Below are 15364 nucleotides of genomic sequence, written 5' to 3' on the forward strand. Positions count from 1 at the left end.
AGCTCCCCGACTCACGCTCGGCCTGCCTATCAACCCTCCTTCCATCCGTCACTCCCTGCGTTTCTCCTACAGTCCGAATTCCCTTTTTCTTCGATAACCTGTTTATTCCCGCTATTTACCATGGCCCCCTCCTCCCAGGTCTCGCCGCGGATACAGGAAGTCCGGGACTTGGCGAAGCAGGACCCTTCTAAAGCAGCCAGCAGTTATCAGAAGATCCTCTCTGAGGGCCCAGGATCTACCGAGACCTCATCGCGGGATTATGAGCATGCTTTGATTGGGTTGGGCCAGCTGTATCGGGATGCCAAAAAGCCGCAGGAGATTGCGGACCTCATCAAGACCAGCCGAGACACCTTTTCGTCATTTGCCAAAGCAAAGACAGCCAAGCTGGGTAAGCAGAGCCCTTCGGCAATTTCAAATGCATTATTGACATATCCTTCATAGTTCGTCAACTCCTGGACCTTATCAGCGAAATTCCCAATACCCTCGATCTCCAAATCGCCGTGATCCAATCATGCATAGAGTGGGCTATCGCCGAGCGGCGGTCTTTCCTTCGACAGAACCTTCAAGCACGGCTTGTCGCCATCTATATGCAAAAGCAAACCTACCACGATGCTCTCACACTCATCAACTCACTTCTACGCGAGCTGAAGCGTCTGGATGACAAGCTCATGCTGGTGGAGGTCCAGTTGCTCGAGTCGCGTGTGTACCATGCCCTGGGTAATCAGGCCAAGGCACGCGCTGCCCTCACAGCTGCACGGACATCAGCAGCTTCTGTTTATACACCACCTAATCTGCAGGCAGGTCTCGACATGCAGAGTGGTATGCTGCACGCCGAAGACAAGGACTTCAACACCTCATTCTCGTACTTCATTGAAGCATTGGAGGGGTACAATTCGCTTGACGAGGGCGAGTTGGCCACAGCCGCTCTGCAGTACATGCTGCTGTGTAAGATTATGTTGAATCTGGTGGACGATGTCACCCAGCTGCTAGGATCGAAGCAGGCTCAGAAGTACGCCAGTCCGCGCCTGGAGGCCATGAAAGCGGTCGCACGAGCTCACGCCAACCGTTCTCTGGAAGAATATGAGAAAGCGCTTTCCGACTACCGGTATGAGCTCGGTAGCGACGCTTTTATCCGGAATCACCTCCGGCGTCTGTATGACGCTATGTTGGAACAGAACTTGATCAAGGTCATTGAGCCCTTCAGCCGGGTGGAGCTCGACCATATCGCGAAGATGGTCGGGCTGGATACTCAGCAGGTGGAGCGGAAACTGTCGCAGATGATCTTGGACAAGGTGATCATTGGTGTGTTGGACCAGGGCTCCGGGTGTCTGATCGTGTACGACGAAACCCAGCGCGACCAGGCCTACGATGCCGCGCTGGACACGATCGAGAAACTGAGCAACGTGGTGGAAGGACTGTACACTAACCAGGCATCGCTTCTGGAGTAGAGGAATGGGTTCATGGCAATGCGATTTACGTTGATCCATAAGGAATAATCGAAGCTATGCACGACCACTGCATCACGATGATTCTTTTACAGCCCGGCGCACTTACAATTTTCAGCCCCGTAAGCACTTATTCTCAAATATCCTGTATAATTAGAGAGTATGACGCTACCAGGTAAACTACCAAGTAAACCTCAAGCTATAGAAGTGATCGCGCTCACAGTGTTGGTCGCGGCATTCCGAATCGGGTAAAGCGTAGCGGCAAAAGAATCGCGACCTCTCGCCCTCGTTTCATCCTCATCCTACGCCCTACCCATCAGACTAGAGCCCCCCTTTCTGGATCGGAAATGAACGCTCCTATCCAGGCCAATTACGCCCGGGGTTTTCCGCCGGGCGCTCAACGATCACCCGCCACGCCCCGTCGGCCCCCAGGACCAGGTTTGTCCCCTTTCCGCCCTCCCCGTCCACACCCATCTAACTCCGCACTCCAGGCGCGATCCCCGTCGCGATGCCCCAGCACGCTGTTAGTGCGCAATATATACCTGCGCAACGCGGTATTCCACATTCTAATGATGCGGCACTTCGTCGCAGCCGCAAGCCAACCGACAAGAACATTCCCGATGGCATCGAAGAAGCAGTCATCGGCGAGGGCGTCCAGCAGTACAAGAGTCTTCGCGACCTCGAGAAACGACTGGATGCTGCGATTGTCCGGAAGAGGCTGGATATTCAGGACTCGATCAGCAAGACAGTCAAGAAGTATCGGACCATGCGCATCTGGATCACCAACACCGTCGAGAACCAGCCATGGCAGGGCGCCGGCAATAACCCTGGCTCCGGCCGTTATAAAGTGCGCGTCGAAGGACGGCTCCTGGATGATAAAAATGACCCTACTGTTCCAGATAATGACGAGAGCGGTCAGGACGATTCTGGTGATGCAATGGACCAGGACAAAGAGGAGGGAGACAACAAGAAGCCAGAGCCCAAGAAACAGTCCCAACGCTTTTCGCATTTCTTCAAGACCATCACCATCGATTTCGACAAGCCCGCCAACGCGGTCCCGGATGAAGTCAAGTCGGTCAACTGGAGCAAGCCGCAAGTACCGGCCAATACGACGTCGGTGCCCCCAAGTGCCGAATTCGATAGCTTGCAGTTCTCGCGGGCTTCCCAAGAAAATCTGAACGTCACTATAAATTTGGTTCGAGATGAGACTCCCGAGCGGTACAAGCTGAGCAAGGAGCTCGCCGAAGTACTTGACGTTGAGGAAGAAACTCGCAGTGGTATCGTGCTTGGAATCTGGGACTACATTCGTGCGATGGAGCTCCAAGAAGATGAAGAAAAGCGGCAAGTACGCTGCGATCACCGTCTCCGTTCGGTACGTATCTACATCCTTTTCGATGATCTACCCCTCAACCCCAGACTAACTTTTTTTTTTCTTTAGATCTTTGGCCGAGACCAAATGTTCTTCCCCCAGATCCCAGAAATGATCGGGCATCACACCAGTCCCATGGATCCGATCAAGCTTCCCTACACCATCCGTGTGGACGAAGACTTTCACAAGGACCCTACCCCGACCGTCTACGACATTCAAGTCGCCGTTGAGGATCCCCTTCGCGCCAAGATGATGTCTCTCACCCAAAACCCCCAGTACACCGCCGGCATGCGGCAGATCGCCTCACTGGATGACCAGGTGGCGCTCGTCGTTCAGGCATTGACCCACTCCCGCGCGCGCCACTCTTTCTTCACTGCGCTGAGCAAGGATCCTGCGACCTTCTTGCGCCGCTGGGTCAACTCGCAACGCCGCGACCTCGAGACCATCATGGGCGATACTACCGCTTCCCAAGCTGATCCCAATGGGCCTGAGTTCCACCGTGGAGGCCCCGACAGCGTGTGGGACAGTGCTATAGCGAAAGAGGCAGTGCGGTACCTGCTAGCAAAGCCCGAGGCCACGGCGGCTCGGTAAAGCACATCTTGCGGTTAATGCGATATCGGAGATACGCGAGCTTTTTTGTACTTTTGGATTATTATTGATAGGGGCGCTTATGCGGTGTTGGGTCTGGTGTAGCTAGGGCATGTCAGGCAAGGCAATTCATTTCAAAATGTATCACTTCACGCTTATTTCTTTTCAAGGTTGTTAAGACCTGAGTATATCCGACCGACTTGGGAAATGAACCATTAGTGCAAGTTATTCTGGGGTAAAGGTAATACTACAAACCAAATCTTCGTCTAAATTCATAGAACCCTTACCAGCTGAGTATCTGGAAGAGCACATTCATCCCAAATTAGAAGGCGGCCGCGAGAATCGGTCAGACGTCCATTTGGTAACCTTGTAGCTAAGGCGTGCCTGATAGCACAAAGGATGTCCTTGGATGCCAGAATGATCAATCTTATTGACATGGATTGAAAGTGTCGTGGAAGCCTCATACGAGTTCTAGGCCCTGGTGATATACATTTATGCACGTGGGAGCTTTCTTCCATTCCATTCACGCACTGCACAAGACACGCATTTTTGGCATTCTATCAATTTATTCCAATATTGCAAGCGTTAATTGACCCAAGATATAAAGAAAGGGGCAGGATATAGATACGAAGTCTAGACACGTAAAGATACCAACAAAACCCGTTGTGCTATGCTGTTTCAATGAGCAAAAGAAAGAGAAACGCATCAAGTCCTCGCAGAGGAAGTATATTGAATATCATACCGGCAGCCTCATGAGACACAACACAGCCAATAGGCTACCTTCCAGCTATCCACTCAACCCCTATCAAAGGAGGGAAGATACCTAAGCTCCAGGCAAAGGCACTTTCGTAGCCAGTTCTTGCCGGCGCCTCCGCAGCTCGTCGCCCATTCCTGCATCAGTCGCGGAGGAGATCTGCTCCTTCGTAACTGATAGATCACCGGTCAGGAGATCGGCCTGCTCCTGCTCCAACTTGGTGGCGGCCTCGAGAACCACATCCTGTGTCAGGTTCTCCAGCCGTACGCCCTTCTCGCCTTCTTTCTTCTTCTCATCTGGTTGAGCAGGTGGTCCACGGAAACGTTTAAGAACGGTCTCAACCATCTTTCCGAACCAGAAGTAGTTCAGGAAGTTCAGGACCAGGTTTGACGCAACATATGTCAAGACAAGCCAAGTCGGCACACCGGCTGCCGTGTAGTCCTTGAAGCGGGAGATCTCGGCGTTCGCACGGGCACAAGATTCATCAATACACATGCTGCCATCGCGAGTTGGGTGGAAGACATGTGCATTAACGCTGACGGGGGCTTGCAGCGGCGACGAGCCGGCCGAAGCAGTCCAGGTTTGTTTGAGGGCGTTCCACATATCCTTGTAAACCAAGACAGATTGCCACGTGCCCCAAACAAGGCGACAGCAGAAGAAGACAGAAAGCAAAAGCATTCCGTTATACCACTGGGCACGGCTGCCAGTCATGTTGACCTTGTCCAGGAACCAGTGGATATTGAGGAAGGGGCTGGAGAGCTCGTAGAGGATGAATACCGGTGCATAGTAGTTGACAAAGGGTCTCTGTGTGGGCGTCAATATCAGCCGCCCATACTTCAAAGGTTGTCTTGGGGGGGGGGGGATATGGATATCAACTTACGAAGCCGAGACTGAACACCCACAAAGCACTGACAGCATGGAAAAGCAGGCCAATGCCAAACATGTTCACATGTACCACGCTGACAATCAAGTCATAGAAGAAGTATCCAACGGCCAGTGCTTGAATCAGGCCACACGCGCCAGTGTATCCGAAGACACGCTCGCCAGTGGACATCGAGCTGCGCTCCTTATCAACGAACATGATCCACAGAGCAGCAACGTTGATTAGAACGCTTTGGATGAGTGAGACAACATGAATGTCCCAGTTCAATTTGGTCCGGGCATTCAGCTTTGGATACGACTGTGGGAACAGGACCGGTGAGAGCCATGGCGAGAGACACGAGTGAATGAACTGGTAGAAGGCAAAGGCGAGGAAAACCTCATGAATGTGTTCACACAGTGTTGGGCTGTTTAGGCGAAGTGCATAAGGCTCGATGAAGCTCCGCAGCCATGCCGGAGGGGGTCCGAGGGGGTCCAGCATAGTTGAATGTCCTGCAACAGCCAAGCTTATCACTGGAGGATAGGAATATCTATGCACTGGAAATGAGAGCACACCTCAGATCGACCATGAAGCTGTCGAGCGCACTGGCAGGCCTCCTGAATCGCCTCGAGACTCCATGCGCAGCAGAGCAGAAGAAAAGAGCGAAGCGCCAGCTCTGGAGTATTTGGCCTCGGTAACGCCTCAGGCCGACAGATTCGTTGGGACATCACATGACTAATTGCCTATTGGGGCAGGTGATCAGACCCGTGAGGCACGTGGGGGCCGTGTATCCGAGTGACTATATAACTACATGCCAGGTGATTAGACACAAATGACTCCAATGACTACCGTAATAGAGAGATGCTGGTAGTTGTGACCAAGGCGCACAGAAGGAATGTTTTATTCATAGACACAAAAGGAATTCATACAAGCCCTTAACAAAAATAGACACAAGGGTAACACAGGAGTGGTATATGAAAGGAAAACAGAGAACACCCAACGCCCAATAGAGAAAAAGAAGGCCAGAACTACCAGTTGAGTGGCTCTTCACGCGACTGCCGTCTCGGTCCCCAGTCCACTATCAGTGGGTGGTGCCTCAAGCAATTTCATAACTTCCGCCTCCACCGCCTCAGTGCTTTCTGAGATGTGCTGATCAATGGCATCGGGCTCTTGTTGTAGGTCATTTTCGTTCTCGCCATGCTCCTCTCGGTGCTCATCTTCGTCGTCATCATCATCCTCGCGAGCTGTCTGAGCATCGTCATCTGAGTCCGATAGTTGATCAGATTCATCATCTTCCGCCTCTTCATGATCGTTGCCAGTGATTGAGCTGGGAGGAGGTCCAACTTGGCTGTCAGTGGTGCTCAGACCACTGGTCCGACGATCAGTTGATATGACGCTGTCAGTGACACCCGTCACCACGCTGTCGGTCACTGTTTCGGCGTAGCTCGTCTTGCGACCGGTTCCCGCAAAGCTGGGTCGGCGCTCGGTGCCTACATCACTTTCCACCTCGCTACCAGGCTCCTCCTCTTCCGGGAAGGCCTCATTCTCCTTGTTTGCAACAGACATACGACCAGCCCACGAGGCTTTGCGCAGCGAGAAATTGGACTTGACAGAATGGCTGCGCTTCAAGTTGGTGATGCCACTGTTAGCGCTGACTTGTCGGTCCGCGCCGCGGTTGCCCGTAACATGGCTCAAGCTGAGGATTCGGCGCTCTTTGCCGATATTGGGTTGAACGGCAGTAGTTCCAGCTTGCAAGTTATTGGGCGTACGGCGCTTCAGAGCCATACCAACACCATTTCCGAGAAGGCTGCGGGCATCCTTAGACTCCCGGGCAGTGCTGGTGGTGCTGGTCACACTAGGACTTCGAGCCCCAGTCCGGGATGTGCGGGTGCTGCGGTTCCGTTTGAGGTTCATGGACTGCAGGCTGTTGGATCGACTGAGCAGGACGCTGCGAGCATGGTCAAGCACACCCTCCAGAATGCGTTTCTCCAGGCCATCGGCACGGTCCTCCATCTGCCGCATCTCCTCGTGACGGATCTCGAGGGCTGTTTCGAGACCAGACACCTCCTTGCTCAACTTCGAATTCTGCTTGGCGAGGTCATCCTTCTCCGTCTTCAAAGTGTGAATCATCTTCAGCAGTGAGTCCTTTTCCTCGTGGAGCCCGACAATTTCGGCTTCGACTTGTTCGCGCTGGGCAACTCTCCGTTCCAGGGCAACGGCAGCCTCCTCGGCCTCGCGGCGCTTTCGCTCAGTTTCGTCGGCGACAAGCGCAGACTGAGCGGCAAACATGTCGTTCATGCGGCGAGATGTATCCATGATGTCCTTGTGCATCTCGTCCAGTTTCATCATTTGAGTGACGTTGTGGTCGGGATCAGTTGTGTTTGCAGGGCGGCTGAGCAATGCATCCAGCTTTTCGTGAACAGATCCACTGCCATCGCTCGCATGTTCAAGGAGCTGGTCGAGTTTCTCATAGATCTGGTCATTGGGCCCAGACCCCTGATCCAGAGCCCGGTCTAGCTTCTCATGCAGCTGATCATTCTTTGAGTGCTCAATGAGCGTGCTGAGGACCTCCTGTAATGGGTTATTCTTGGCATGCTCCAAAAGGTCATTAAGCTTCGAGTGGACAGGGTCATCAAGTTCACGTGATGATTCCGGAGGAGGCAGTGCTGGGAGCATGGTCGGAATGGAATTGGGCAACGCAGATAGTTCTGTCTTGACTTCCTCGGCTGATTTCTGCGAGTGATCGTAGTGTTGGCTGACGACCGTCAGGATCTCCTGAACGGTCTCAAGGATTTGAGGATGGAATTCAAGCAGTTTGCTCTCCACACGCTCAGTTGCCGTCACAGCTCTCTCATTCTCGGTACGAGATTGCTCCTGGTGTGATTTGATGTCGTTATGTAGCTCTTCCATTCGAGTGTGCGACTCGTCAACCTTGCCAAACAGAGTCCTGGTCTCCTCACTCACGCGCTCGCAGGTGTCATTGACATTGTTGCCCATAGCGCCGATCACGAGCTTGATATCCTCAGCGAGAGCCTTGGTACTAGTCACGGTCTCAGCGTGAGCGAGGTCCCGTTCCTCGGCCTCCGAGAACTTGGAATGCAGTGATGTATGGGCGTCCTCATACTTGGCTATCACCTGTGCAATCTTCTCGTCGATCTTGGCACCGAGTTCCACAATGATAGCAGCACGAGTCTCATCATGCTTGACCATGGCAGCAGCGTCGCGTTCCTCCTTTTCGAGTTTCCCGGCATCTTCTTCACCACGAGCACGCTCGAACTCGCGGTTAATCAGGTCGGTGAGCTCTTTGATGCTTTCGACAGTAGAGAAGTTTTCGGCAGAGATTGCAAGGCCCTCAAGAAGCTGCTTAAGCTCAGTCAAACCTTCGCTGCTGCCATCAAGCTTGCTCTTAAGCTCGTCACCAAGCTCATGGACGATGAACTTGGCCTCCTCAATCTTCTCTGCCAAGCCGGCGTGCTCGACCTTGCGAGCGTCGAACCCTTGTGCGGTCATCTCGTTGTTCGCCTCCATCTTCTCTTTGAAGTCAGTGACAACCGCCGAGAGCTCCTGGAGCTCTTCTTTGGATGGCAGAGTCTCGACATCAGGGAGTTTCAGCTCATCGATCTGGGATTTGACCTCGAAGACCATGGCCTCCACGGTTTGCAAGTCGGATTTCAGAAGTTTGTCCCTATTATTGTCTCCTTCTGCCTCCTCTCCATCCTTTGTTTTGCCCTTCAGCTCATCCAGGGCAACCCAAACATCTTTGATGAGGCCCTCCAGGGTACCAATCTCGGACTTTGTTGGCGCCTCGGCTTCGAGACGGGTGGAAAGTTCAGTTATGGTGTCCTTGGCTTCTTTAATCATGCCCTCCAGCATGCCGATGTGCTCAGAAGTAGCAATAACGTCAGGAGATGGGAAGACCATTTCATCAATCTGCGCTTTGGTACTCATGAGGAGGGTCTCGATGCCATTGATGTCTTCCTTTCGGGCAGCACCTTCGGGCACTTCTCTATTACTACCAATATCCGCAACGATCATCTGAACTTCTTGAAGGGCAACAAGAACCTCGTCAAGGTGGCTTCGCTTGAGGGAATCTTCGGCCGGCTCAGTGTCACGAGGAGTAGAGTCGATGGACTCCACCCTGTCTTGAAGTTGGGTAATGAGCGTCTTCAGACTGTCGATATCACCTCCCAGTCCGGAGTCTTTGGCAAGCATCAGTTCGCCCCCACGCGTGGTGCTGGCATCATCGGCATCCTTCTGAGACCGACGAATGGAGTCAATATCGAGCCTCAACTCAGCAAGACCATCTTTAATTGTGTCAAGGATCTCCGTGCTATCGAACTCGGCAGGCTTCTCCAAGACCCTTTTCAGGTCGTCGCGAATAGAGTCAATGCCGTCATGGAATGCATCGAGAAGCTCGCTAGTGGCAGATAGCATACTCTCGCTGCCATCCTTGCGTGACATGGTCTCGTCACGGAGAGTATCGAAATGCTCACGAAGGGCGGAAATTATATCCTCCTTCTCGGAGGGTGGCTCTGATCGGACGACACTCATATCCATGCTTCCGCGCATATTCTCAAACTCTTCGCGAAGGGCGTTGACGACGTCATCGTTGCCACCCTTGGCCTTGTGCTGTTCGGCCAAATCACGAATAGCATCAAGAATTTCATCCTTGTCGCCAGCTCCACCGTTCTTCACGAGAAGGGTGCCGATTGTCTGGCGGAGGTGTTCGAACTCCTTCTCCATGACGTCCAGAAGCTCCGGAGTATCAGGGTTTCCGCGTGATACGTTGGACAGTGAAGCATCAGTGATGGTCTTCTCCATATCAGCGTGTAACAATCGGAATCCCTCTTTGACGTTGTCGATGATCTCGTGTTTCCCGGACACATCCTGAGCCGTGACGACATAAGACTCAATCTCTCGTCGAACGACATCGAGGCCATCCTTGATGGTGTCGAGGACTTGCTCCGTGTCTTTTCCATTGGCGGCAGAGTACTGTTTGAACTCTTCCTTCATGCCATCAACCACGTCTTGAAGTCGCTCCAGCACTTGGTCACCGACATTCAAATTTGCGGAGTTTGTGGCTTCGTGAAGACCAGACGTAATGGCCTCCATGAGATCGTCTTTATTCAATTCGATTTCTCGCGTCATCGTGTTGGAGCTCTCAATACCATCGACAATGGCATTGAATACTTCCTCGCGAGAGATACCAGGCTGATCATTAATTGTCAAGGCTGACTTTTGAGATTCGTTAGATCTCTCCAAACCTTCAGCAATGGCCTCTAAAATTTCTTCTCGAGAGATGCTGGACTGAACATTGGTGCTCACAGCAGACTCGTTGGCCTTATTAGAGAGTTCAATACCATCAACAATGGCATTAATAATCTCATCACGAGAGATACTCGGCTGGACACCAGTGCTAAGAGCCGACTGCTGAGCGTTAAAAGCCTCATTGACAGCATTCACAACATCCGATCGAGAAATCCGGGATTCGTCCATATCCTTGGCTGTGGTGAAGTGTGCTTCCAGGCCATCAGAGATGGCACTAACAATTTCATCGCGACCAAGGCCGGAATCAAAAGACTCCTTGCTCACCATGCTTTGAGTGGCAATAGATCCCGTGACGGCATTTAGGATCTCGTCACGAATAGAGTTCAGATGCTCAACTTGGTGTTCATCAAGGGAGCGGGAAGCAGGCTCGTATCTTTCAGCCATAGCGTGGAGGATCTCATCACGAATGTTGTTCAGATGCTCAACTTGGTGTTCATCAAGGGAGCGAGCAGCAGGCTCGTGCCTTTCAGCCATAGCGTGGAGAATCTCATCACGAATGTTGTTCAAGTGGTTGAAGTGATCTTCATCAAGAGCGCGTGGTGTTGACTCAAGTTTCTGCGACACTGCATGAAGAATGTCATCGCGAATGGAGTTGAGGTGATTGTAATGGTCCTCGTCCAGCGATCGAGAAGTCGGTTCAGGCTTCTCAAGGCATTCGCGAATAGTCAGAATGATTTCGTCGCGGGTAATAGAGGGAGGCTGTTCTGGTTGGGGAGGGACAAAATTCTGCATCCCTGCCTGAACGGCGGCCAGAACTTGATCGTAGGTAACAGCTTGTTCATGCTGCGGCTGGTAGGACTTGAGGCCCTCAGAGAGGCAATCCAAGATCTCATCTCGCTCCAAACCAAAGTTTTGTAGCTCAATCTCTGGTTTGTATGTCTCCCATGCCTCGCGAACGGTCTCCAGGATGTCCTCCTTCTCCATTGTCGGCCCACGAGGCTCAGCCTGGGGTTGCGGAAGCTCGAGCTCATCGAGAGCTTTCTTAACGACAGAGTAAATTTCAGCGCTATTCAAGGTTGAACGAAACTCTGACAACGCTGACGAGTGTTGTCGGCTTTCGCTGATAGTAGCAGCCAGCTGCTCTCGAAGGTCTTGGAGACAATTGTTGACAATGGCAGATATCTCATCTGGACTTGCCAATTGAGGCTGTTGCTGATCTTCAATCGCCCGGCTTGACTCGACATTTTCCAGTTTGCGAGCAAGGTCACGTCCCATTCCAAGGACCTCACCACGCAACTCTCGAACCAGGGCTTTCACGCCGTTCGTCATGCCTCCACTTTCAACAACGCTGTTCTTAACACTTCGCAGTATGGCGAGAACTTCATCACTGCTAGCTGTTGATTGATCTACCTTATCACCCTTTGGAACATCGAGCGCGCGAACGGTGGCGGTTGGGTCCATGGACGCAGCTGAAACCGACCGAGCGCCGTCGGGATTGGCGGCACTGGGATAGGTCTTGTTGACAACATTCATGGAACGCACGAGAGCTCTGCTAGAAGGATCTTCCTTGACGAGGTTGAGAATTTCCTCCAGCATATTGGTGATCTTGTTATCGGCATCCTTGTCTGAAGCAGTAGCGGCTGGTCTTGCCTTGATCTCATCGACAAGTTCTAACAGCTTCTCCTCACCTTCTTTAGTAGCCATTTCGCGCAAGACCTTTTCGAGCAAGGCAATACTGGCGGAGCCATCGGAAATTGGTGCAGGCGAACCGCATAGATCTCGATCGAGGGCGGCAAAAGGATTAGGACTGGGTATCCGCGGCACAGAGTAGCTTCTCTTCGAGTTGGGAGAACTATCCGGTTCACTGGAGTTAATCCCATTTTCAGCCTTTAGGAAAGAACTGAGATCAGACCTTAGAGCATCCCCATCCATCAATTTAGTTGTGAGACTAGAGGACAGATCCTTCAGGCTCTTCCGAATATCCTCGTCGCGAGCATTCGTCGCTGCCTTTAGACTGACAAGATCGGTTGCATTGTCTTTGCTTCGACGACTGAGATTCGACATCTCGCGCTGCAAGTTGCTCGCAATATCAGTAAGACTGTGGATTTGCGATGCGAGAGTATCCATCGTATGCGTTTGGTGGTCGTTGGGTGCCGCTATCATCTTCGGTGGCTTGGAGGGTGATGGAGGATCATTTTCAGCGGGAAGCTGCATGTTTTGGAGTGCTAACATAGTTGCGGATGGAGGGGTGCTTTCTCCAAGAATCGGTTTAGAGAGGAAGCGACTCGAAACATAGCTAGGGATTTCACGCCCTGCGGACGTTGGGCGGTTGGACGGTGACTCGGCAGACTTGGTTGTATCCTGCGGCTTCGTTGGCTCAATCACTGTCGCGCGGAGAGGTCGCTCTGGCGAACGACTCTCTAGATAATTTAGGAATTCCGAGCGGGCGTCGCCCTTGGTGTCACTTGGTTGCAGGGACTGCATGCGCTTGTGGTAGTGGCCCTTTACCAATGATCGCTCCGGTGATGAGGGCTTGGTAGGCATAGGGTTTGTTGTATAGGAGCTAGGAGCGTTCTCGCTCGGCTTATCGGTGAACTTGGCCGCCACAGCCTGGATGTTGGGCGACACGTGGGATCTCGTAGCAGGGCTCATGGAGCGAGGATTCAAGGGCAGTGGTGGAGGTGCACGCTCGGGATCAGAACTGTCCCACCTGCGATAGCGGCGCTTTAGCATCAATTTCCAGTCATCCATGGTTGGCATAGCTTCTGCAGTATGGACAATGACATACATTGGAACTGTGGTCCGAGTGGGCTCGTTTTGAGTCGGTTGATGTCTGATCAGCTCCAGATCACGGGAAGGAACATCCCGATCTTGAGATGGCATGGTGTTTCTTCGGGACTGTGGAGGGTCACAGTGTCTCAGGAAGGTATTGACAGGAAATTGCGGAATGGAATGTATTCGGAGAATGCGTGCAAAGTCAAAAAAAGGTCGTCAAAGGCATAAAAACACGACGAATCGCTAGAAAACAAAGCAGCGCGAAAGACGGTGAAGAACTAGGATCACCGGGAGATCAACTTGATAAGAGAAGGAAAAGCAGGTGGAGGTAGCGGAGAGCAACCACTACGCGGCCTACACATCATCGTGTTCCATAGCAACGGGGCAACTGCGATCGTCGTCATGTAAACAAAACGTCGCCGGGGCGGTGAGGGCGGTGAGTACGGAAGGAGCCGGGGTTGGCCCGGCACCAGTATGAATGGGGAAATATCCCCCATCCAGTCTAGCCGCCGCCTGTCGGTAAATTGGCCAATCACTAGGCAGCACACAAATTGGCCTTGCCCTGAACCCTCTCTTACCCAAGCGAAAAAACTAACACTTCGATCTTGACTGTTCCGTACTTCGACAAACCACCCGCCAACCTCGCCGCCCCCCGGGACCTTCAGAATGAAGTGTGCGTATCCGATTCCTCCGCTTCATCTTCCACGATTTCATACTGACGAGAATGCTGCGACAGTCATGAAAGTGGGCCGTGTGGCCATCATCACCCGTGGCCGTTACGCCGGTAAGAAGGTACGACTCAACGCCTTGATTCTCCCGAAGGATGATGAAGAGCACTGCGCAGACGAATACTGGATTAGCAAGCAAGAGATGGAATTCTGGATTCTCTTGATCGACGCGACGAGAAACAGCGGGTTGAACTGGTGGAGGGGGAATGCTGGAATTTGCCGATGCACAATTGAAAATGTTCCAGTGCTGACCAGCGCTTTTTTTTTCTCGACTTATAGGTCGTCATTGTCCAGCCTAACGACACTGGCTCCAAGGCGCACCCCTTCCCCTACGCCATCGTCGCCGGTATCGAGCGTTACCCCCAGAAGGTCACCCGCCGCATGGGGAAGAAGCTGGTCGACCGCCGCAGCCGCGTCAAGCCCTTCATCAAGGTGGTCAACTACAACCACCTGATGCCCACCCGCTACACCCTCGAGCTTGAGGGCCTCAAGGGTGCCGTCACCCCCGACACTTTCAAGGAGGTTTCCCAGCGCGAGGACGCCAAGAAGACCGTGAAGAAGGCCCTTGAGGACCGTTACACCAGCGGCAAGAACCGTTGGTTCTTCACTCCTCTGCGTAAGTTTCCCCCCTCATGGCCTGGGTCTCTATGTACAAATGGCTTGCTGACTGTGGCGCAGGTTTCTAAACGGTTTACTCGGGCGTTTTGTCGTTTTGAGCGCGCGGTTTGGGTGAAGGCAGGGGGAAAAAAGCATCGAGCACATTCGGTCCCTGCGATGGGATGGAAAGACATATACCATAGCTGGAAACAGAATCGGGAATGTATCGATGAACTCCAGTGTGCACGAGGAGCGCCACGCCAGAATCTGGCGCTCGTCTCAATGAAATGGAAAATATGAACAACAATTCTTTATTTGCTTCGACTTGTCTTCTGCCTCGCTTTACACGACCTACCCAGCGTCCAGCCACCAGGCTATCTGAGCTCCCCGCATGCCCGATGTCGAGTGGTCTCGTGTCTGCATCGTTTCTTATATTCCCTACTGCCCTATCGTCACCCTGCGTCCACGCCGTGACCTCGACCGTGCGCCAGGTCTACATCCTCCGGTCCTATGTAGCAGCGCGTCAAAATTAGAGAAGCGAGTAAAGCTGCTTGTAGCTTCCAGTCCACTTGATCAGAATCTTAAGCAGACTACATCTTGAGTGACCCAACATCCAGGCCAAGCCGCAAATGCTCTTTCTATTATAATTTTGAGGGTGAATACATAAATACTAATATTTAATTATATATAAATCAAATCATTGAGTGTGATGTCTGCCCAATATCGGCTGGGTAACGAATTTACCTTGGTTATTAACTGAGGTTCTGAAGGACAACCCGATTAATGGCGCCCTTACCTATGACAACGTCGTATGTGAAGTCTCCCATGGCTTAAACCCTTAGCCGCCAGCTTCACACTATATACGGTTGCCAAGACTCCCTTGGGCGCTGAGGGAAAAAACAAATGCAGGATCCATCACCCAGTTAAACAAATCTGCCAACATGGCCGGCTCGCGAACAGTGCACTTCCGATCTACTTCCG

General features: G+C 52.4%; 5 protein-coding genes across 5 annotated transcripts; 3 read left to right on the forward strand and 2 right to left on the reverse strand.

Moving 5' to 3' along the window:
- Positions 1–120: 120 nt before the first annotated feature.
- Positions 121–1448, forward strand: N7459_004980 (proteasome regulatory particle lid subunit RPN6; the record flags this gene model as incomplete). Its single annotated transcript, XM_056944164.1, has 2 exons — positions 121–388; positions 442–1448. 2 exons carry the CDS (start codon positions 121–123, stop codon positions 1446–1448), a joined length of 1275 nt encoding a protein of 424 aa, XP_056801047.1.
- Positions 1449–1792: 344 nt separating this feature from the next.
- N7459_004981 (SWIB/MDM2 domain-containing protein) lies at positions 1793–3405 on the forward strand (the record flags this gene model as incomplete). The annotated part of the gene is made up of 3 exons (XM_056944165.1): positions 1793–1883; positions 1937–2817; positions 2884–3405. The coding sequence occupies 3 exons, from the start codon at positions 1793–1795 to the stop codon at positions 3403–3405; spliced, it is 1494 nt and encodes a 497-aa protein (XP_056801048.1).
- Positions 3406–4225: 820 nt separating this feature from the next.
- N7459_004982 (TLC domain-containing protein) lies at positions 4226–5516 on the reverse strand (the record flags this gene model as incomplete). Its single annotated transcript, XM_056944166.1, has 2 exons — positions 4226–4960; positions 5037–5516. 2 exons carry the CDS (start codon positions 5514–5516, stop codon positions 4226–4228), a joined length of 1215 nt encoding a protein of 404 aa, XP_056801049.1.
- Positions 5517–6062: 546 nt separating this feature from the next.
- On the reverse strand, positions 6063–13166 carry N7459_004983 (uncharacterized protein; the record flags this gene model as incomplete). The annotated part of the gene is made up of 1 exon (XM_056944167.1): positions 6063–13166. The coding sequence occupies one exon, from the start codon at positions 13164–13166 to the stop codon at positions 6063–6065; it is 7104 nt and encodes a 2367-aa protein (XP_056801050.1).
- Positions 13167–13724: 558 nt separating this feature from the next.
- Positions 13725–14472, forward strand: N7459_004984 (60S ribosomal protein eL27; the record flags this gene model as incomplete). The annotated part of the gene is made up of 4 exons (XM_056944168.1): positions 13725–13731; positions 13795–13850; positions 14066–14402; positions 14465–14472. 4 exons carry the CDS (start codon positions 13725–13727, stop codon positions 14470–14472), a joined length of 408 nt encoding a protein of 135 aa, XP_056801051.1.
- Positions 14473–15364: the final 892 nt, after the last annotated feature.

This window comes from Penicillium hispanicum (genome assembly GCF_028827665.1).
Source record: "Penicillium hispanicum strain IBT 35686 chromosome Unknown utg000004l_segment0_segment0, whole genome shotgun sequence".
NCBI classification, from domain to species: Eukaryota; Fungi; Ascomycota; class Eurotiomycetes; order Eurotiales; family Aspergillaceae; genus Penicillium; species Penicillium hispanicum.